Source organism: Chrysemys picta, chromosome 1 (genome assembly GCF_011386835.1).
Source record: "Chrysemys picta bellii isolate R12L10 chromosome 1, ASM1138683v2, whole genome shotgun sequence".
NCBI lineage: Eukaryota > Metazoa > Chordata > Testudines > Emydidae > Chrysemys > Chrysemys picta.
In genome coordinates, this window is record NC_088791.1 from 8,592,876 (window position 1) to 8,616,042 (window position 23,167).

Genomic DNA, 23,167 nt, shown 5'->3' on the forward strand with positions numbered 1-23,167 from the left:
CTACAGGACAGGTCCAACAAAAAAAGTAATAGAACGCCACTGGCCATCACCTACAGCCCCCACCTAAAGCCTCTCCAGAACATCATCAAGGATCTACAATCTATCCTGGAAGACAATCCCTCGCTCTCACAAATCTTGGGAGGCAGACCAGACCTCGCTTACAGACAGCCCCCCAACCTGAGGCAAATACTCACCAGCAACCACACACCACACAGAAACACCAACCCAGGAACCATCCCCTGCAACAAACCCCGTTGCCAACTCTGTCCACATATCTACTCAAGTGACACCATCACAGGACCTAACCACATCAGCCACACCATCAGGGACTCATTCACTTGCACGTCTACTAATGTCATATATGCCATCATTTGCCAGTAATGCCCGTCTGCCATGTACATTGGCCAAACCGGACAGTCTCTACGCAAAAGAATAAATGGACACAAAGCAGACGTCAAGAATTATAACATTCAAAAACCAGTGGGAGAGTATTTTAACCTCCCTGGACACTCAATTTCAGACTTAAAAGTGGCCATTCTTCAACAAAAAAAACTTCAAAAACAGACTTCAATAAGAAACTGAAGAGCAGGAATTCATTTGCAAACTTGACACCATCAAATTAGGCCTGAATAAAGACAGGAAGTGGCTGGGTCACTACAAGAAGTAATCTCCCATCAACTGTTGAGTATGGGCCATCCACCCTGATGGAATTGGCATTGTTAGCACTATAAAGAGTAATTTTTACACTGTTGGCATTCACAACTTCTTGTCAACTCTTGGGAATAGGACACATCCACCCTGATTGAATCATTTGGTAAGGCAACACCCATCTTTTCTTGTGCTGTATATTTATGCCTGCCTACTGTAATTTTCACTCCATACATCTGAATAAGTGGGTCACACCCCACGAAAGCTTATGCTCTAATAAATTTGTTAGTCTTTAAGGTGCCACAAGACTCCCTGTTGTTTTTACTTAGAACTCTAATTTCTTTAAATATATTCCTGTCGCTAGACCACAGGAACATGTCTCCTCAAAGTCCCCATATTTACTATTTTATCAGCAGAACAAAAAGAACACATTACAATACAGTGTCTAATTACATCATCATACAATTTTGCCCCCACAACCTTGTAAGGAGTATCTTGTAAGCTGTGGTGCCCTTGGCTCATTCACTGTGTATTTTGCAACTTGTGGGCTTTGGCATTCAAAGTAATACACAATTCTCAAAGATTCATATATTTTAAGGTCCAAAGGGACCACTGTGATCATTTCGTCTGATCTCCTGTATAACACAGACCATAGGACTTCAAGTCCAATAGCTGTGATTGAGTCAGAACATATCTTTGGAAAAACATCCAATCTTGATTTTAAAATTTCCAGTAATGGAAAACCCTTGTTAAGTTGTTCGGATGGTTAATTATCCTTGTTGTTAAAAAAATTGTGCCTTATTTCTAATCTTAATTTCTCTAGCCTCAACTTCCAGCCTTTATATCGAACTCAAACCTTTGTTTGCTAGACTGAAAAGCCCACTATGACAAAATTTCTTTTCCCGTGTACTTATAGACTGTGACTTAGCCTTCATGTCTTTCTAAAGTTGCAGAAAAAAATCACATATTATATTGTATTATTTAAATAGTAGAATGTTCTATGATTAAAGACAGTATTGAATTGCCTACGCAGAAAGGGTATTGCACAATGTTAATGTTAATGTTGACATTTCCTGATTGTTGAGTGTACAACTATTCAACTTTGCAGTTCTTTACATAGTTTTTTAATGGAATTATTAATAATACAGTAAATAAAAATGTCCTGCATGTGATCTAAGGAGATTAATGCAAATGAACTATACAAATGTGGCTACAAGGAGCATTTTCTAATTTAGAAAATTAGAAAAAATCATCATTAAGGAAGATTTCACTAATGAGGGCAGTGCGTGCTTTTCCAGCTGAGCACTGGCAAGCACTCAAAGCTTAATTAACATTATTGGTTGCTACCTTAAGTGCCAGACCATATGTTTACCTGTTTGTTTATACAGTACTTCTGACTGAATACAGAGGTTTACAGACATGTATATCTCCAGCACTGAACTCACATACATACACCCATAAAGAAATACCTGAACTGGGCCTATGTCTGTGTTGGAAGGATGCCAAGCATGGATGCCTTCTGGCAAAGCAATTATGCTATTCAAGAAATACTCAATTACAGCCCGATCCTGCAAGATGCTAACTGCCTTTTGTAGGCAGCTGGGCCCCTTGAGAGCAATCAGAGCCATGGAGACCATGCTCAGCAACTTTCAGGATCAGGGCCATAGAGAGGAAGCCATTCTAACTGTAGAAATCACAATGAGCGTCTTCTAAAAATGTAGATTTCAGGATTACTAAAGTATGGACCTACGTCAGAGTGCCCAGTTATGTGTTTAGGTGCCCAAATTGGTGCTTAAGTAGGCTTTTGGGAACTTAAGTGATCATGAGTGCCTAAATCTTGACCTTAATAATAATACTGTGCATATCTACAGCACCTTTCATGAGTTTTTCAAAGCACTTTACAAATATTAATGAATTAAGCCCAACATCCCTGGGAGGTAGATGAGTAATAGTCCCATTTTAGAGATGGAAAATGAAGCAGAGACAGGTCACACAGCAAGACAGCAGCAATGCGGGGAATAGGACCGAGATCTGACTCCCAATTCTGTGCTTTAACCAGTAGTCAACACCTTTCCCTTCCAAATGCAGAACTGGCCAGAATTCCATAAATGCAAGCTTGAAAATCTGGGCGTGTAAATTGTGCTCTGAGTTGCAAAGTAAAGCTATTTCGCTCACAATGGGATGCCAACAGTTTGAAGGGAAGAAGTAAATAGAGTAGAAAGAAGATAAATTTTAGAGCTCTCTTCTCCCTCTAGAGATTTTTAAATTGCCACTGGGTATTGATAGAGTTTTCGCATCTTTCATTTATGGTGCAAATGGCCATCTGCTTCAACAGATTGTTTAAAAGAAACAGCGCTGTGGGCAATCTGTCTCAGAGCTTCAAGGTGAGCAACTAACTTCATTTCATAATCAATTCAACCAAGCAGGATATGCCTAATTTTCAGACTGACAACAGCAGACTGCAGAATGCCTACTCTTTGGGAGGCTGATTTAAAGGTGGAAGAGGGACAGAGAAATGTCCCACTAAATATAACAACATATTCTGCTTTACCTGAGTGCCACCTACAGGACCAGATGTGAACTGAAGATAAGATTACCTGTCAAAGATCCTCTGTGGCTGAATCATGCTGTACATAATATGGGTCATGTGATCTTTAGCAGCAACTACTTCTGGAGGAGGATCATACTTGTTCACAGCAGCAACCTGTTTCCAGAGTTAGAGGCATAGGAAGGGAAAAATGATGTCCTTCTTCTTACCTGCAATGCCCTTTATAAAGTAGTCTGAATAATGATGGCTTCATATTTACAAGGGGCAATCGTTATATCTGGCTTAGCTATGATTGCGTGACTATATAAAGCTTTTTGGGAAATTTAAACTCAGCTCAAGAAATAGGTGGAAAGCACCCAAAACTAACTCACCATCTCTCTTAATTTATTCTATCTTTTCTTGGCTGGAAGGATAAGGCTAAGGGAAGGGGGTCAGCTCATAAAGTACACCATCATTTTGTCTATATTTTCATTATTCATTACTTTTTCTGTTCTTAGTGCTGGTGAAAAATACCAGATTGAAAGTCATAGAGACAGAAATCATTCATTTATTCCCCAGGAAAGGGAAAGCAGGGGTACCATCAATGCAAGCTTCCTCCAAAATGGTCCTGAAAAGGTACTTCAGCTTTGATCTAGGAGGGAGAGGGGAGGTCAGTCTCCAAGTCCATTATATTCTTGGTCCATTCTGCTGAAACTTCTAATCATGTTACTGATCAATGGATATTTTTTTATGTAGACAGCAGCCCATTAGGAAATAGATTAAGAGCCACCAACTCATTTCATACAGGCCACCAAACCACAACTATCAGATGGTAGCCCTTTTGGCTACTCCATCCCAGGCAGATTTAAATCAGTGTTCTGGGCCCTGTCTACACTTGCTGGGGAATCATATTTGAAAAGAATTCTAATATGGGTGACAAGGCTGGAGTGAACGAGCTAAGGACCATTTTTAAAGGAAGTGTTCTGGCCAACACTCCAACCTAGGCTAGCAAGTTCTTAATCCTGATGATTCTAATATGGGTTTGGCCCATGCATTCTAGTCCCTTATACACAGGAACCGTGTATTTCTAAATACAGCTCCCCTGTAAGTATAAAAGGAGCCCTAGAAGTGAAACATTCTACATAGTGCCAGGGTTACCAACTAGTCCCTCCAGTTATTTCTTGCAGAAGGCTCTTTTAAAAATCACATCCTAACTAATAAAAACAGCTAAAAGAATTACTAGTATTTTATAGCTTTCAGACAGTTCACTTTGCAGCATGAGATATCTTAAGAAAATAATAGCAGTAACATCGTGATTACGTCAAAGCACTTTACAAATATTAACTAATGAATCTAAACAACTACCTAGGGACTGCTCTGACAGTTAGAATCTACTTTTTCATTAAGAAATACAGTCTTTATGTAAGAATTATATATTGGTAAACTAGAGTTGCTTTTGACAATACAACAGATATATCGTCAGATGTCAGGGTCTTAAAAGCAAAACTGAACTGAACTGATACCTACTGGCTGGAGTGTGGGGAATTTTTTTTCCCCCCTCACATAAAGCAATTTTTATCTCCACATAAATATTTATGAAAACAACTTGCATTTACCACCTTTGCCCAGAAGGAAACAGGATTATTTAGCACCATTCCAGAACTATGTGGTGTTTCCAACAGTTGCCATATACCTTTTCTTCCACTTTAATCTTCCTGTGATCCAACTCTGTTAGTCGGAGCAATATGAAAATCACCAAGAGCCAATAATCTGTTTGTTCCTGATAGAAATAAAAGAAAGCGTTCAGTTGTTTTCACTTTTACATATCTAAATATTTAAATTCAGATAGCAAATAATATCCCAAAGGCCATTTTAACATAATATCTTATAATGTATAGCGTCTTTCATCACAAAAGATCTCAATGTGTTGCATAAACCGATCACTTCCTCCACCACTGAAATGCAGCCGCCTCTAGAAAGAAACCAGAGAGCTGTTTACCAGCTTAAAGCAACATTGTATAACAGTTTGGAACAGGAACTGAAGAATAATACCATATCCAACTGAAAACGTACAGGGAACATAGATGGACAGAAAGTAATTACCCATATGGGAATTAGATAATAACCCATGGCTAATACCACTAATCTTGCAAGTAGTGTTATGGGAACTTTTCTTTAAAGTTAGAGTATAAAATATAATCACTATGTATGCATGTAAATCACTAAAAAAAATAAGTCTGATACATAATAAAAAAGAATAATTAACAATTAAATAGGAAGCTGACATCTTGACAACCTGCTGAAGCATATTAATTCTGAGAAAAGTCAGGCCCTGTTAAACCATTGAAATTCAAAGACCGTCTCAAAGCTGTTTTAAGATAATTGTTGTTTATTTTTCACAAGTAACTGAAAACCCTGTAAATTAACTGGAAAAAATATGCACACACAAAGAGATGCATTTTAATGGGGTAAAATTCTGCTCTCAGGAGCTTTGTCTATTGTAATATAAAAGGGCTAGGGGCATCATTTGCTATGGTGACTGACCCCCTGACCTTGGTTCTCCAACTTTTCATAGGTTCCTATGCTCCACCTCCCCCCACCCAATTCTGCAACTTTGCAAAACATAATATAATCACAGATAATGTTCTATATGTGTTGCCCCTTCCTCACCCATCCAGAATTTTTCTGAAATGCTGCAGAATGCTGCAAGGTCAGGAAGAGGTGGTATATTTCAAACATTTCTTTACGTTCATTTAATTGCATGCAACAACAGACTATTCTCAAGGAAGCCACCATAGAAATCGACAGAGTTATCTTGAAACAGGAGGGAGAAGTTAAGCCCTTAATATTTCTTCCCCAGACATTGGAAAACACTGCAAAGTTCAAAGAGGATCTAAAATCATCAAAGCAGGGTGCTAGGACCTTTAATCTTCAGCACCATCCAGGACAAGTTATAAATCCATGGTGTACAAAGTCAGTACATAAGATTTTACTCCACTTTAAAGGTTTCTGTCATTGATAAATGGGCTGTTTTAGCTCATTAATCAGGGAAGATTGTAGGGCCCTTGAATGAGAAACAAGTCTATCATAAAGAAAGAAGATGCCCATTCCAAGGACAGACAAGGTGGATGAGGCTTCTGTTGGTGAGAGAGAAGCTTTCGAGCTTACACAAGAAGAGCTCTGTGTAAGCTCAAAAGCCTGTCTCTCTCACTAACAGAGTTTGGTACAATAAAAAGATATTACCTCAAACACCTTATCTCTCTAATATCCTGGGACTGACAGAGCTACAGAGATTCCAAGGAGAGGCAGTTGTAAAAGGTGGCTGTTCACTCAGGGCTTGATCCAGCTGCCTTTGAAATTAATGGGATCCTGTCCATGAACTTCATTGGGAACTGAATCAGGGCCCTAAAGCTTTTACATATTTTTAGAGGGGCATGCCCAGCATCTATTCCGTCCATACATATCTCTAACACTTTGACATAGGATGAACTATGCACTGCAAGGACATTTTCAGGTACCTATTCACCTTTTTCTTACCTGTACTGGGTTTCTTAACAGATTGAGCACTCTGAGGAGAGGCAGGTCTTCAATATATTCCAGCTCACCCAGTTCAGAAATCTAGTTATTCGCAGAAAAAATGATATCAGTAAAAAGCCACATAGCGTAAGATAACTATGGGGAGAAAGCATCTCGGTGCCAAACTAAAATGTGGACGTGAAAACCCCACTACACCTACCAAAGGTGTACACATATCCACGGCATGCAGTAACACACTTCTTGTCACACAACTCAAGTAGCTTCCATAATGCTTGGGTGGCTTGCTTAGGCAAGACCGGATGGTTATTTTAAAAGACATAGTTCTCTCCAATCTTTTGCATAATATCTTGCCAAACCGCAAAGTGCCCAATTTATTTTTTTGGAGACACTGGAAATACACTAAGAACCACCACCACATTTCATACAGGCCATTAAACAAACCGCTATCAGATAGTAGTACTTTTGGCTGAAGTGAACTAGCCAGACAATGGGGTGCCCTGAAAGACTGCGGCTTGCAGTCGGTTCATTTGGTATCCAAAGCAAAGTCATAGTGAGGGCCCTCACTCTAAAACCTGCGTGATTGGCTGCTTTTGACTGCTAAGACCAATCACAGGACTTGACAATTAAAACAAGACATGTATACATTATCTGTGTTGAAAAACAACACAAGATACTGAATGATTCTGAATAGATGCACCAATAGTGGATTTGTGTGTAGAATGACACCTAATCAGAAAGTCACCCCACCCCCTATTATCTGCACATGCAAGTACTCATTTGTGCACACAATTATTCCTTTGCCTATGCAATCAGACATGTTGCATTCACAAGTATGGATTTTTTTGCACATACATTTTTTGCAGATAAGACCATTATGCCCACTTTTGAAAAATTGGATTGTAAATTGTCACAGTGGGAACCAGTTAATGTAAATCTTTTAAATCATTCTGTACTATTTCAAAAATGGTATCTTTGCCTACTTATTTCACTTTATTTTGTATGGGTGCTTTATATTTTTATAGAGTCCTGAACTGATGCTGTGATGGTGTGCGGGTTTGGTCTGTACCACTTCTGAATTGTGAATGATTTTATTAAATTGTGTCATGAATCTACTATGTCATGAAAAGCTTATAGGCATGTAAATCCACTGTGAGTTAGCAGGGCTGTGTCATGTCTCTTCTAGGCCAGAGACAATGGTGAGTGCACTGAATGATGTTCTATTCAAATACCTTGAGCAAATGGGTTTGCTCGAGCTGGGAGAAGACACTTCTCCCATTTGTCTGAAGATGGGGGAGGTTGAGAGCAGTGAGAAATTACCAAAAGGCAGAACAAAAGAAGCAAGTGACCCTAGCAGGAGTCTATAAAGGGATTCACCGGGGGGGAATGAACAAACTGGGCCTGAACACCATTTTGTACCAGATTAAGATGAGGGAGGCAGCTGCAGGGGCAGGATAAGCAAGGGGGCAGAGGACCCTGCCCGCCTGAGAGAACACAGATGATCCTCCAAGGATTCTCAAGCGAAGGAGGAGCTAGTGAGGGACATTGTGTCTAGAGTATTTTATTGTTTGTGTGATCTGTACTTAGGGTGGCCACTCGCACTTCCTGGAATACTGGACATTCTGGTGCTTCTGGGAATGGCGTGGGCCTACCTCCGCCAGTATGACCCCACCTCCACCAGTGTAACCTTACAAGCACAGTACATGCGAGGTCAAGCCGCAAGGGGGTGTCATTTTGAACAGCGCACTGCCTTGTCCCCACCAGCATGACCTCGCACGCATGTTGTATTTGAGGTCAGGCCAGCATGGGCAGAGACAGAAACTATGTCCAGTTTCATCTCAGCACTGGACAAGGGACAAAGATTACAAAAGCAGGCCAGTCCAGTTTAAAATTGGACAAGTGGCCTGCTGGTCTGTACTCACCTGTGCTTTACATGATTAAATATAAAATGAATAAAGTTAATCGACTGAACAAGTGCGGGTGTGTTGACTGCTTCACAACGACTGCATGCCCTTGAGAGAGCTAAACTGTAAACCAGAAGCATCACACCTTTTGGGTACAGTTCTGGGAGGGGTTTGTGTTTAAACCCTGGAGAGTCTGAAGGGTCAGCACTGTGCCCAGAAGGGCTAGGAGGGTAGACAGCAGATTTCAGCATTCAGAGCGGGGTGCCAGATAGAAGGTCTGCCCCCTGAAAATGTGCCTCGGAAGCCAGAGATTGGGGTGAAGGCTTGACTCTGTTTGGGCTCAAGGAGTTTAACACACCCCAAGTGATCCAGAACTCAGAGGCTTGGATTTTCCTCCCAGTAGGTCTAGTGGGTGGCCAGAGGGTTGCACACTAGGATCTCTGACAGATGCATTTAGCTTCTCTCTTAATATAGGATTCAGAGAACACAGACCAGCTGTTTCAGACATTTGAAGCTTTCATTCAGTTCAAGCTTTTCTGAAATTGAATTTTGGGGAACAAGGACTCTCAAAATTAACCAATTAAAAACAAGTTGCATGACGCAGCTTTGGACACCAGGCTTTACTGCTGAAATTGTGCTGGATAGCGTTTACTCAGTGTTCAGCCAACTGTCAGACAACTCCTGATAACAGGACCTCCTGCCCCACCTGGCCTCTTCTTAGTTTCTGCAACCCCTTAATGATTCCCTCTTGAGATGCTAAAAGCTTCTTGATCTTCCTGAAGAAAAATAAGTACGTGAGTCAGTTCACCTGGAAATGCATCATCTCTGGAGCACACATAGCTGCTTGTGCTACAGGCACACTTTACTCCAGTGTCCATGTTGCTGCAGTAACAATGTCACTATGTTTTGATTGTGGCTACATTAAAAAATCCTCCTATTTTATATAATAGGATTCTGATTTCTCTTTTTATGCAGGAATATTAAGCATCTACTGAAAGGTAGTAATTGGTGTACCTTTTGCATTATATTTTCCAGACCTATTCTTTTGATACTATGGATGAAGAATTCCTACAGAATAGTACTTAAAGGAAAAATGTCCCACTATGGTGAGATGATAACACAGGTGCCATTACTGATTACAGAGCAGTTAACGAGATACTTGTCTTTAAAACAGACATACTGGGCATCTAACCAAGCTAATGTTATGCTGTTGTTCCGAGTTTTGTTGAATCATGAATTCAGGAAGACTGAAAGGGCCCAGACCAATATCATCTCTGGATAGTTATTTTAACCTCTAGATATATACAGTTCATGAAGTGGTAGCTAAAGATTTCCCTACACCAGTGGTTCCCAAACTTGTTCCGCCGCTTGCGCAGGGAAAACCCCTGGTGAGCCGGGCCGGTTTGTTTACCTGCCGCGTCCGCAGGTTCGGCCGATCACAGCTCCCAGTGGCCGCAGTTCACTGCTCCAGGCCAATGGGGGCTGCGGGAAGCGGCGGCCAGTACGTCCCTTGGCCTGCGACGCTTCCAGCAGCTCCTATTGGCCTGGAGCAGCGAACCGCAGCCGAACCTGCGGACGCAGCAGGTAAACAAACCGGCCCAGCCTGCCAGGGGCTTTCCCTGCACATGTGGCGGAACAAGTTTGGGAACCACTGCCCTACACTGTCCCATCAATGTGTCCTACCTACCTCTGGGATGAGAGGAACGCTCAGTCTCCGTGGCCTCATGGAAAAGGGAAACTCAAAAGACTCCACTGACCAGAAACCTGCCTAGAGTACTGTTGCTCTATCCCAGCAATGATTGTTATACTAGACACTTCTGAAGGCTCCTGGAATGCACCTGTGCTTGAGAAAGTTCCAAGTGACGCTACATGATGGGACATGGCCTCCCATAAACCAACAATTCCTTCCAAATGCCAAAGCAGCAAGTCTGAATTCCTTGCTTCTTATTTTGTTGGACACTGTTTATTCCCCTAGATAGGGGTTTTCCCTCTGGAAATAGATCATTTATTGTTTCTTGGTTCTGCACCCTAATATAGTTTTTAGAGGGAAATTTTCCCATAAAATCTTTCTTTCTTTCTATATATGGCAGAACCTGCAAAGATCATAGGGATCAAGGAAAACTCTCTTACAGCTCTAAATTCTCTATTTTGACCCTCGTAACCACTGTCTAAGATACCTAAATGAGGGCCATAGATCACAATGCTGCTCCATTTGTCTAGGGATTAAAGTTCAGGGACATAAGAACCATGAGTCCTGCCTGCGATCCATTCAGATGGAAGAAGCCATGAACACTTTGAGGACTGATCCAGAGTCAGAACTGGTTCCAGACCTTTCTTCCAACCCTTGAAAGTGGGAGAAGATGAAATCCAGTGTGATCATTTGTGATACCAGAGAAACTCTGCTCTGCAGTAGTAGGTCACATGGTTTGGAATTTTTAATCAAATACATTGACTCTAATGCCATTGTCAAAAATAGAACACCAGCCACCTAAGATATTGATTGAACACCGAATAGTTTAATGCAACATTTTCAGGTAAATGAAATTTTAGATTTTACCAATGTTAATAATATTCCCTTAAAGTCTCTCTAGAGAAGGAGATATTGGAAAGGTGGCAATTCATTGCTCAGTTCAGTAATATTTCATTAAAAGAGGACATAAACGAAATGTTGACATAAACAAATTAATAACTTCTGCCTGCTGTAGAGAACAAAGAAAACTACATGAGGCAACGGAGGCTGCATTATTAATGCTAATGATGACCATACTATAGTTAGCATCCTGCCTTGTGTGATTTTAAACACTGACGTGTCTTTAAATGTTGACCTGAATATGATGCTATAAAGAGAATTCACAATGGTTATGTTAACACTTGTAGGTGTATCCTGAAAATTGGGAGAATAATCTGAATATTTCAATTTACAGTTTTTATTGTTGCTTTTTATTTGCCTACATTTTAAAATTCATAATTTCAGGTGGGTTAAGATCATAACCACAAAGTCTTCGCTTTGATAGGAGAATGACTTATCCATTGAGGTAGGCAGTGTTGTAGCTGTGTTGGTCACAGGATATTAGAGAGACAAAGTGGGTTAGGTAGTATTATTTATTGAATTCACCAGAAGATGGTCCAATAAAATATATTACTTCATCCACTGAGGGTCTTTTCTGAAATTAAAGACCTTTAGTGTCTCTGATCTGCTGGGTGAATGGATTAACCGTTGCCTATAGGACCCAGGGTTCAAATCTTTGTTAAGATTACAGATATAAAAGAGCTGGATGGTTTGATCCATTTATCTGTATAACGAAAGCCATTTTACGGTATGCATGACTGGTATTCTCTGACAGAGGCCCAGGGAGAAGCTCACATATTTTAAGGTAAGAAGGGATCATCATGATCATCCAGTCTGACCTCCTGCATGTTGCAGGATTGAGGGACATTGGCAAGATCTGTTGGGGCTGGGGGCTGGAGTAGCTAAGGTATAAGTAGAGGTTCTCTGGCACAGCTGGATGGAAGAAGGCAGCACAGCCATTTAGAGGCGCCGAATTTGTGATTTCCCTGGGGGGTGCTGGACCACCACTCCACCCCAGGCCCTGCCCCCACTCCACCACTTCCCCCAAGCCCTACCCCCATCCCGCCTCTTCCCATCCCCAATCCTCCCCCACAGTGCCTCCTGCACACCGCTGAACAGCTGATCATGGTGGGCGGGAGGTGCTGGGTGGGGGGGCGGAGCTGATCTGGGCTGCCAGTGGGTGCTGAACTGCCACTATTTTTTTCTGTGAGTGCTCCATTCCCATAGCGCCCACAGAGTCAGCACCTATGCAGCCATTCCCTGCAATGTGATATCCCTGTGGTATCCACTCTAGGGAATGTGTCCGTCCTTCACAATCATGAGCACGAAATGCTCCCTAAGAGTTACCCACATAAATAGAAATTAGTCCAAGCAATTAAACAAGAGCAGGGAGTAAGGTGCTACTCAACATAAGTAAGGGTAGAAGAATGGGTTATAAAGTGAAAGCCATTTCTTTCTTGTAGTGTTATGGGATTTTTGATTTGAACTTCGAAGAGCTGAATTTCAGAAAGAGACAGTAAAGCTAAAAACAATTCAGATTAGTATGCAGGATGTTACCTGATTATTTTCTAGGTTGATCACTTCTAGTAGATCATGTTCCTCCAAACCTTCTAAGCTACTGATTTTATTACTGGACAAGTCCAAGTTCTGGAGGACTTTCAGGTCCTCCAAACCAGTTATCTTCTCAATCTGGTTAGAGCACTGAAAATCAATCCAAAGTATATAATAAGTCCTTACAAGCTTTCATAGGTGAAAAAAATATTTCTGATGAAGAACAGCATCCTAGTGTCTAAATGGGTAATTTCTGTGTTCACTTTAAATACCATTTCTCTTCTCCTAGGTCTTGTATACATTAGCATTGCATGAAAGTAACATTGTCCCTCATATTAACCCGATCCTTATCTTGAGATGCCAGTTTATAATTTCTCATTTTGCTCAAGAAGTAACAAATCCCGACTGGTTTATCTTCAGTGCACTACCTTAAGTAGCATGCATGTTGGTGCTGCGTGTCAGTAAAATAAACAGGGCCCTGATTTTCTCTGCAATTTCATAGCCATGGAAGTGCTACAGAATCCCGTCACCACTGTAGAATTGTGCCCAGAAGTCAAGCTTTCATCTATTACAAATTATGTTTGTTACCTATATGGCTGCAAAAAGATCAAAATGTAAACTGTACATAAACCAATACACTGTTATTTTCCTGAGTCTGCAGGCAACCCGAAACAATAGCTCTCTGATGTGTCAACTTATCCTATTCACCTCAGTGGGTGTTATCCTAAGGAAACCTCTAGTTTAGGTATCAGAGTAGCAGCCGTGTTAGTCTGTATCCGCAAAAAGAAGAACAGGAGTACTTGTGGCACCTTAGAGACTAACAAATTTATTAGAGCATAAGCTTTCGTGGACTACAGCCCACTTCTTCGGATGCAGTATCTTACTCCATGAATACCACCACTGAAATTATTGTAAGGAAGCATATCAGAATCTGGTAGTTGGGATTGCTTGGTGCTTTTGAGGCCCCCTAAAGTAGCTTTTCTCTGTACACCACACAAGGCCAGATTCCCCTTTCTCCAGGAGAGAAGAAGAGATGAAAAGGTCACATGTTTCTGAATAGGTTCCAGGTAGTTTCATTTCTTGAAGCCCAATCAATCATACAGCCATCCCTATTACCAACTCCTAGCATGGTATAGCATGCTAGCTTGTGCGTTAATCTTGGGCCCCAATTACTGTAGCTACCGAGATGGGCTCTCCACCTGACACGATCTGTAATCATAACCTTGAAAGCTACGCATCTCATTCCACCAGTGTCACTTTATGCTGAAAGCTATTTGGGAACTTCAAATGCTATTAATAAATATTTAGGAACTAGAGAAATAAATAAATAAACGGATTGCGATGTTGATCCGGTTGTCTGCCCTTGACATTTTTCCTGACTTTTAAATCTTTGATCGGGCTATTAATAGCAAGGAGACGCTCTCTTCCCTTCCTCTTCCTCATGAGACTTCTGTTCAATAAGGTACAGCTAAGAGCGGTAGTTGCAAAGTGCTGTGCAAATGGTACACACAAAATTCTGTGCACCAAAGGGATTTGTGTGGGGAATCCTCTTTTGGAAAGTGTAAACCTCCTCAACATCCAGTTCATTACAGCACTACTCATTATTTTTTTGCAAACAAGGGCAGAATATGGGCTCTTTGGCTTATCTAAGCAGTATTTACAATTACTGACGCTCCTTCCTCTGAACTTGAGACCTTTCTATTTTCTTTCCGAAAGAGCTCAAGAGGGAATGGGAAAGAAAGCTGAATCAAAGGGAAAAAATAACCCTTTTCTGCCATGTACAGTCTCTTTGCATCTTAATTGAATTTGTAAAAGAAGACACTCATTGAAATTTCACTATTTATATCATTTTTATGTGACTACCTACTTTGCTGATTAAAGAAAAAAGAGAAGTCTTTATGTGAGCAGTCACAGTAGCATGGAAATACAAAAATACAGAACGTGGTCATATTAATAATGCTTTGCAGTTTCATAGCAGTTCTCACCTTCAAAACATTTTCAAATACAACTAATAAGGTATAAGTGCTATTAGCCCCTTTTACAGATGGGGAAACAGAAACAGAGAAGTTAAGTGACTTGCTCTGTTTCTACTTAAGGAAAAGGATGAATAAGTATTTTTAAAACAGTATAAAGAGAAAAGAGATCTTTCTGAAAATTTAATTTTCAACAAGTTTATAATTCATTTCAGTGATTTTAATATACGATTTTTCTCAATCTGAATCAATCTTTTCTACTTCCACTGAGAGCCAGAGCTCCAGATTCATTGGCACTGAGGGATTTGCAAAGAATGGTATGCCTGAAATACAGGAGTGCTCATTACTTTGTCCACTATTAAAAATGAACACATTTTAGCGCATATTAAAATAAGCTAATCAGTTAAAGAAGTGAAAGGAACAATTGCATTTGACTTACGTAAGACTTAACTATTCTTTTCTATACTACAGTGCCATTTTGTACTTTAGCACAGAAAAACAAATTAAAAATGTTATGGACATAAAAATAAAGAACTTGCTTTACATGACACACTTACGTATTTATTTGCTCTTAAGGTGTATAAACTTAAGCATGTACATATGTATTTTCAGATCAAGTTCTTTTAGATATCAATTACATTATTTTAAAGATCATAATTACAAAGAAAATTAAATGAAGAGGTGGAAAAATGTACTTTGTGCTTTTACAATGACTTAAAAGCACACTTTCAGCTCATATTTAAAAATATTCTTACCTATGTTTCTAACACCACTTACAGCTATTACTACTTAGCATTTACGTAGTAATTTTCACTGAAGAATCACAAAGGGCTTTAGAAATAAGGCTAGGTATTATCCCCATTTTACAGAAGGGGAAACTGAGACACAAAGGCACACTGAGGTAAGTGTGATTTAGTTGGGGATTGGTCCTGCTTTGAGCAGGGGGTTGGACTAGATGACCTCCTGAGGTCCCTTCCAACCCTGAGATTCTATTCTGTGATAAGTAAACCACATAGTGTCAGAGTCAGGAACAGAACCAACGTATCCTGAAATAAGGCCCATGACCTATTAATTGGGCCATGCTGCCACTCTGACTTCAAGAGCCTCAAAATAAGTTTCCTTCTATAACTGATGTTATTAACTTACTGAATTTTACTCAGGGTGAAGGGATAGCTCAGTGGTTAGAGCATTGGCCTGCTAAACCCAGGTTGTGAGTTCAATCCTTGAGGGGGTCACTTAGGGAGTTGGGGCAAAAAATCAGTAATTGGTCCTGCTAGTGAAGGCAGGGGGCTGGACTCAATGACCTTTCAAGGTCCCTTCCAGTTCTAGGAGATAGGATATCTCCATTAATTTAAAAAAAATTTTTTTTTTTTTAAATATAGGCTGGGCAGTTTCCCTTTCACCCCTCATATCCTAGCACAGTGCTACTGTAAACCAAAACAACTTTGCAAGGGAATGTCAATTTAAAAACATCACTGTTTTAATTAATTAATTTCTTCTATACACATCTGATTCTTTCAAAATAAAGTTTTGATTCTTTCACACATTATATTTAGGGCCCACACACTGTTGATATTTTTAAATTCTAAAAGGGTTACCAAAGAGAAAATGAGATAGGACATTACTAAAACAGTATATAGTACAAAAGCAAAATTTTAACCAAAGTTTACTTGTGTCCACTATAAACAGACCTATGGAAACCAGACGACTTATCATAAATACATTTCTTAAGGAGCTGAACAAGGCCATTTGAAGAAGAGAGCTTTTATTAAAAAAATTAACTCATCACTTACCAGACAGAGTATTTTGACAGGTAAGTTTTTCAAACCACTGATTGTAGTGATCCTGTTGTGTGCCAAGCTAAGGAAAGTCAGACTACGGCACTTCTCTAGCCCTTTGATCTCCTCTATATTATTATCTATGCATCAGTGTTGCACTTAAGGAAAATAATCACATACAAAAAAATCATAGCAATATTTAGAACTAAGTTAGCAGGTCGGTCTCTCTTTCTCGTACACAGACGTTCATTTTACTAATACACTGTCTTCCTCCTTCCAGTGTAACTTATTTGTTTCAACCACCATTTACATCTTGTCTCTCAAGCCCGAGCCCCAATCCTGCAACTGCATGCACATGGGCAGTTCTTTACACCTGTTGGGAGGTCCATTGAAGTCAATGGGGCTCCACACATGTCAAGTCAGTTGCAGGAGCCAGGACTCAAGATTATAAATTCTTTGAGGCAGGGACCATACTTTACTATATGTTTGTGCAGCACCTAGCACAGTGAGACCCCATAGCATTACTTCGCAGACCATAATAAGTATAATATACATTATCCATGATATTATGTGGGTATTCAAATTTTTACTTGAATTTGAAGTAAGTTATAACAGTTTCAGTAATGACTCTGTGTCCAAGTGGTGGTGACTGTGTCATTTTAATTTAATTTAAAGTAAAGCAAAGGCAAAACTAAACGTATCATTGTCATAACTATAAAGGGAAGGGTAACAGCTCTCCTGTGTACAGTGCTATAAAATCCCTCCTGGCCAGAGACTCCAAAATCCTTTTACTTGTAAAGGGTTAAGAAGCTCAGGTAACCTGGCTGACACCTGACCCAAAGTACCAATAAAGGGACAAGATACTTTCAAATCTTGGAGGGGGGGGGGGAAGGCTTTTGTTTGTGCTCTTTGTTAAGGGGGTTGTTCGCTCTTGGGACTAAGAGGGACCAGACATCAATCCAGGTTCTCCACATCTTTCTGAACAAGTCTCTCATATTTCAAACTTGTAAGTAAACAGCCAGGCAAGGCGTGTTAATTTACCTTTGTTTTCTCAACTTGTAAATGTACCTTTTACTAGGGTGTTTACCTCTGTTTGCTGTAACTTTGAACCTAAGGCTAGAGGGGGGTCCTCTGGGCTCTTTAAGTTTGATTACCCTGTAAAGTTATTTCCATCCTGATTTTACAGAGATGATTTTTACATTTTCTTTAATTAAAAGCCTTCTTTTTAAGAACCTGATTGATTTTTCCTTGTTTTTAAGATCCAGGGGGGTTGGATCTTGATCCACCAGGAGTTGGTGGGAGAAAGGAGGGGGATGGTTAATTTCTCCTTGTTTTAAGATCCAAGGGGTTTGGATCTGTATTCACCAGGGAATTGGTGAAGAGTCTCTGAAGGCTACCCAGGGAAGGGAATTAGCATTTGGGAGTGGTGGCAGCGGACCAGATCTAAGCTGGTAGTTAAGCTTAGAAGTTTTCACGCAGGCCCCCACATTTGTACCCTAAAATTCAAAGTGGGGAAGCAGCCTTGACAATCATATAAGACCAAATTGGAATCAGACACTTTAAAAACAAGAGAATATAAATAAGAAACCCAGCTACAAAACTCCAAAGTAGATTAAGCAGGATGCAGAGTGATGCCTTTATGCAATCACATGGGGCAACAATATTTCATTTTAATGTATATGAGAGAATGATACCACCGTCCGAAAACTGGGACAGCGACATTTTTTTGTAACACAGCCAACCACATTTCAAACCTTAGATGCCTGTAGACAAATGATCAGATTATTTTTTCCCTGCCAGAACCATACCAATAATTCTAATCAAATGCAATTAGAGGAGCTGCATTTATCCTACAAGGGTAATGAAAGAAAATACAATCTTGTTATAAGAACACAAGAACATCCATACTGGGTCAGACCAGTGACCCATCTAGCCCAGTATCTTGTCTTCCAACAGTGGCTGGTGCCAGATGATTCAGAGGGAATGAACAGAACAGGGCAATTCATTGAGTGATCCATCACCTGTGATCCAGTCTCAGCTTCTGGCAGTCAGAGGTTTAGGGACACCCAGAGCATGGGGTTGCATCCCTGATCATCTTGGCTAATAGCCGTTGATGGACCTATCCTCCATGATCTTCTCTCATTCTTTTTTGAACCCAGTTATACTTTTGGCCTTCACAACATTCCCAGGCAACAAGTTCCATAGGTCGACTGTGTGTTGTGCTGAACAACCAGGGTTTGGCCAGTTTTTGCCACACACACCCTAACACAGTTTGGCCCAATCTGCACTGACAGTGTCAAACTATAACTGAACCCCAACACCACGTTACTGTGTGTTGTGCTGAACAACCAGGGTTTGGCCAGTTTTTGCCACACACACCCTAACACGGTTTGGCCCAATCTGCACTGACAGTGTCAAACTATAACTGAACCCCAACACCATGTTCTAGCCTAGATTCCTACCTAGTAGGATCTATCATTTTATAGGGCCTATGCTAGGCTACTTGACATGTTTTGAAAAGTGCACTCAGACCACAATAGAATGTAGGGCTGGAAGAGACCTCAAGAGGTCATCTAGTCCATCCCCCTGTGCTGAGGCAGGATTAAGTGTACCACACTTGGTAGTTGGACAGGGACTTTATGACAAAATAGGATTGCTCCTCTTCCTATTGAAGTCTATGGCAAAACTTCATTGGGCACAGTGGATCCAATCAATCATTGATTGCCACTAAGTAGAACACCAGCCAATTAGGGTCCAAGAGGTTACAAATGTATAATAAAAGGTGATCACACAAATAAGATGCTGAAAATCAGTCAGCACTAACAACCGATTTTAGAATCTTAATAACCCACTACAACTGCGCGCTCAGGTATTACTGCCGTAGTAAACTGTATTCCTTTCTGTTTTAGACCATTTCCTCTAAGAAGATTAATTTGTAATCCTGTCAGGTATGTTTGTGTGTGCAACTGTCAGGAAAACTTGTAATGACCTTACCATCTGCATCACAGCTCATTGAAATATGGTAAGAGATGCTTAGTTACTGTCTGCTAAGAAATGCATCCCAAACACTTTCACCACTGTAAGATATTTAAGAAATGTTGTTTCATTTGTAGACTATAAGAACAGCTTGTTTTGGCTGCCATGTCTTCTGTGAGTTTTGCTTGACACAAGTTAGGAATGGTGCCATGTTGCATTTTAAACTCTGCATTCACGTTCTGAATTTCAAATGGTCCTGATGCACTCATACGCACAGTTGTTCTTCCCCTATTGCTGGCAACAAATCGAATGAATCAAATAAAGATACTGAACTGCTGCATTCAAAGCAAATGAAAAATCCTAATTCCTATTCAGATCAGTGATAACAACCCTTGACCCTTTTTTACTGGTCACATTATTTTTGCTTTGCAATAGGAAATTTGAATGGCGTCTCGGTGCCATTCTCCAACAAGAATTGTGTCACCTGTACACCTTGTGAAACTTGTCAATAATGTAACCTGAAAACCCTGCGAATGAGCTAACCACCCCTGTGAGAAATAAGAATGCTGAAATAACATCCTTCAGTAATAGGGTTACTTGAGTATGGAAGACAAAGAACCAAAATGATACAGCCTGCAATCCCCTCCTCCTGGAACAAAGACTCAGGATGCAATTTACAAGGCAGGAGAAAAGAGGTTCCTAAGCCTTAGTAAGCATTTATAAGCTTACATGGGAATGCAAGAGAACAACATAGAGCACTAGCTTAGACTGTGTCTACACTACAGACCCCTTACTGGCACGGCTATGGTAGTATAGCCCCCCCAGTGTAAATGTGGTGTACTCCAAAAGAAGGAGGTTTTTAGTCCATGTAGGAACACCTCCTCTCCAAATCCCATTAGCTAAGCAGACAGAAGCACTCTTCTGTCAGAACAGTGTCTTCTGTGTCTATACTGGAGTTTTTGTCACACCCTCGACCAACACAGCAATGCCGATGCAAGTTTTAAGTGTGGGCCACGCCTTAGAAAAGTGTAGGAGAAGGAGAGCCTTCAGGAGGAATAAGGGCAGCTCTGCACAGCAAACGCCTTGGAAAAGCAGAGAGTGGAGAAACGTAAGTATCTAACACATCCTTATCAGATCTCCACCAGAATGGGGTTTACTACCCCACAACCTGGGGTGCTCACAGACTGAAAGGTGTTTTTGAGAACAATTTGCACTGCATGTAGTCTTACCTCACATACGAGCACGATCTTATACACTGACATTTAATAGCCTTAACTTTCCTAGATTCTGTGGAAATCTGAAAATCAGTCCATTTTAGCTACTTTTGAGGTTACCCAGCAGAATGTTTTTTTCAATTAAAGCAGCTCACCTGTCGCCAACTTGATTTTCAATCAAATTAAATCTACATAAACGCTGAACCGCCTTTAATGCTAAAGGGAACTTCCTGCCCATTAACTCTCCTTTGCTGTGACGCCTACAAAATCCTGACAACTGTTAAGCCATCGGTGTGCTGAGACTACTTCAAATCATGGCGATTAACACGGTCTGTTTCCTTGTACTCCCCCACCTGTCAGTATCCATCCATTGTCTCTTGTTTTATACTTGGATTGTAAGCTCTTTGGGGCAGGGACTGTCTTTTTGTCTGATTTTTGTCCAGCACCTAGCACAAAGGGGTCCTGGTCCATGAGTGAGGCTTGTTGTAATAATTGGGCCTACAAATTTACCCTAATTATGAGCTCAATTGTAACAAGTACATGACAGCTTATAAAACGTCACAATAACCCAGAACAACAAATGTTGATGGGAAAAGGTCGGAAAGAAAGTCTCCTTATGTTAAGATCATGCTTGGTAAACCAGAAAAGTGTGCAACCAAAAATCAGTGAACCAAAATTGGTGTGTTGGAAACTAGACCTTGGTGGACAAAATAAAGAGGGGCTGGGCTATTCCCCTACCACTCCCCTTTGGGGTCCCTCAAGGAAGAGACTTTGGGAGAAAAATTGGCTGTGGGTCCAATCTTCACCATCATGGCTGCCACCCCCACCATCTCCTGGGACCCGGGAACTTCTACGTCTAATCCTGAGAGATGTCCTGACCAGGCCTAGCCAGAGAGAGGGACCCAGATGACATCGCCACCTTTGCTAGCTACAGATGAATCCCAAACGCCACCGGGGATGAAACAGGATCAGACTTTAACAGCAGCAGCAGCAACAGCTCCAGTCTGTCTCAACTAACTTCTCTCTTCCTCAAATGGACAGTTATTATCATCTACCTAAGAGACTGTCAAACAAGGTTGTTTTTTTTCTTTTAAAAACTCTCCAGTGAAAAGGAATAAGGGATTATTAAAATGAAAGCCATATTTAACATTTCAAATATGTTAACTCTTTTTCCTTCTAAAGTTCAAAGGATTGTTAATTGTGTGTTTGCCATGGTACTAAGCAGACTGAGGTCTCTGTATACAAAACCTCGGATCTTGTTTAACACGGTTTAATGTTGGACAGTGACTTGATTATGTTAACATCTTTAGCCCATATATTACATCTAAATTAATACCTAGGCTCCTAGGCTCAAGTAATTATTATTTATTATTCATATTAACATTAAATTCTCTCTTTCACAGGTGTGTATCATAAGAACAATCAGACTGGGTTATACCAATGGTCCATTTAGCCCAGTATCCTGCCCTGACTGTGGCCAGTATCTGAGCTTTAGAGGAAATGTACAGAACAGGCAACTTTGGAGAGATTCACCCCGTCTTCCCCTCCCGGCTTCTCACTTATAGCTTAGGGAAATCCTGAATCTGAGCACAAAGGAGTTAAAGTAAACTCCAAAGATTACACTTCATATCCCAGTGCTGCAGCGAGCATTTGTTTATCATCTTTGTCATGTCTAGGGAGTACGACTCACGGCTTTCTTAGCTTTTCAGGGCATGAAGGTTTTTTGTTTTCCTTTGACAGAGAATTTGATCTTTACAAACACTCCTACCCAACCCGCCTTTATAAATATTAATGTTTTACTAAGTTCAAATCAGTTTCATCATTAGATTAAAAACTATTTCACCTTGCTTTTCAAGGCAGAATCATATGGTTGAGTGAAGCTACACAGTGAAGATGGACAGCTATTTAGAATGAACAGCCCTTCACAAAAGCAATAAACCACCTTCTCCTGTTGTGGTTTCCACAAAGGATACGGTCCAGTGTGAGTTTAGTAAGTGACTGGTATGCAGACAGATCTCGCATTTCAGGTATTTGATTGTATGAAAAATCCACCTCCTGAAGAGAAAAAGGACACACGAGGTTGCTTTCCTTTCTTCAGCACTTTCAGCTGCCCTGTGAAACTAACTGGCTTTTCCATTATGCTTGTGGTGGGGTTTGTAGACAAAATAAAAGGGTCATTAATATTAATACGTGGTGAGACATAACAAAAGGGTTTTTTTATTAGATACATAACTCAAATTTTGGAAGCTTCATTAACTATTCTGTGTTCCTCCTACAGACAATATTAATGGTCCTGGCAATGATGCATAAAGATTAGAGATCAGTAAGGGAAAGCAGAGGATTCCATAGTGGTAGTGTTTCAAAACAATATCCAGATCTTTGTAACCCATAGTGGACTATATCAACACAATAGCCGAGAAAGTGGACAGTATATGGCTATACGTCACATATATCTTTTACAGTACTGATTGGTACCAGTCAATCTGAAAAGTG

At 40.5% G+C, this 23,167-nt stretch overlaps 1 protein-coding gene across 3 annotated transcripts in view; it reads right to left on the reverse strand.

Annotated features, from left to right (window-relative positions):
• The window catches only part of LRGUK (leucine rich repeats and guanylate kinase domain containing), an 87,265-nt gene that overhangs the window by 59,459 nt on the left and 4,639 nt on the right, over nucleotides 1-23,167 (reverse strand). For all 3 annotated transcript variants that reach the window (XM_042843231.2, XM_042843232.2, XM_005291857.5), the window contains exons 5-10: nucleotides 22,648-22,729; nucleotides 16,500-16,624; nucleotides 12,740-12,883; nucleotides 6,713-6,793; nucleotides 4,869-4,955; nucleotides 3,246-3,352 (exon numbers count right to left, since the gene is read on the reverse strand). In XM_042843231.2, coding sequence (XP_042699165.2) covers nucleotides 3,246-3,352; nucleotides 4,869-4,955; nucleotides 6,713-6,793; nucleotides 12,740-12,883; nucleotides 16,500-16,624; nucleotides 22,648-22,729 — 626 coding nt within the window. The remainder of the gene's footprint in view (nucleotides 1-3,245; nucleotides 3,353-4,868; nucleotides 4,956-6,712; nucleotides 6,794-12,739; nucleotides 12,884-16,499; nucleotides 16,625-22,647; nucleotides 22,730-23,167) is intronic.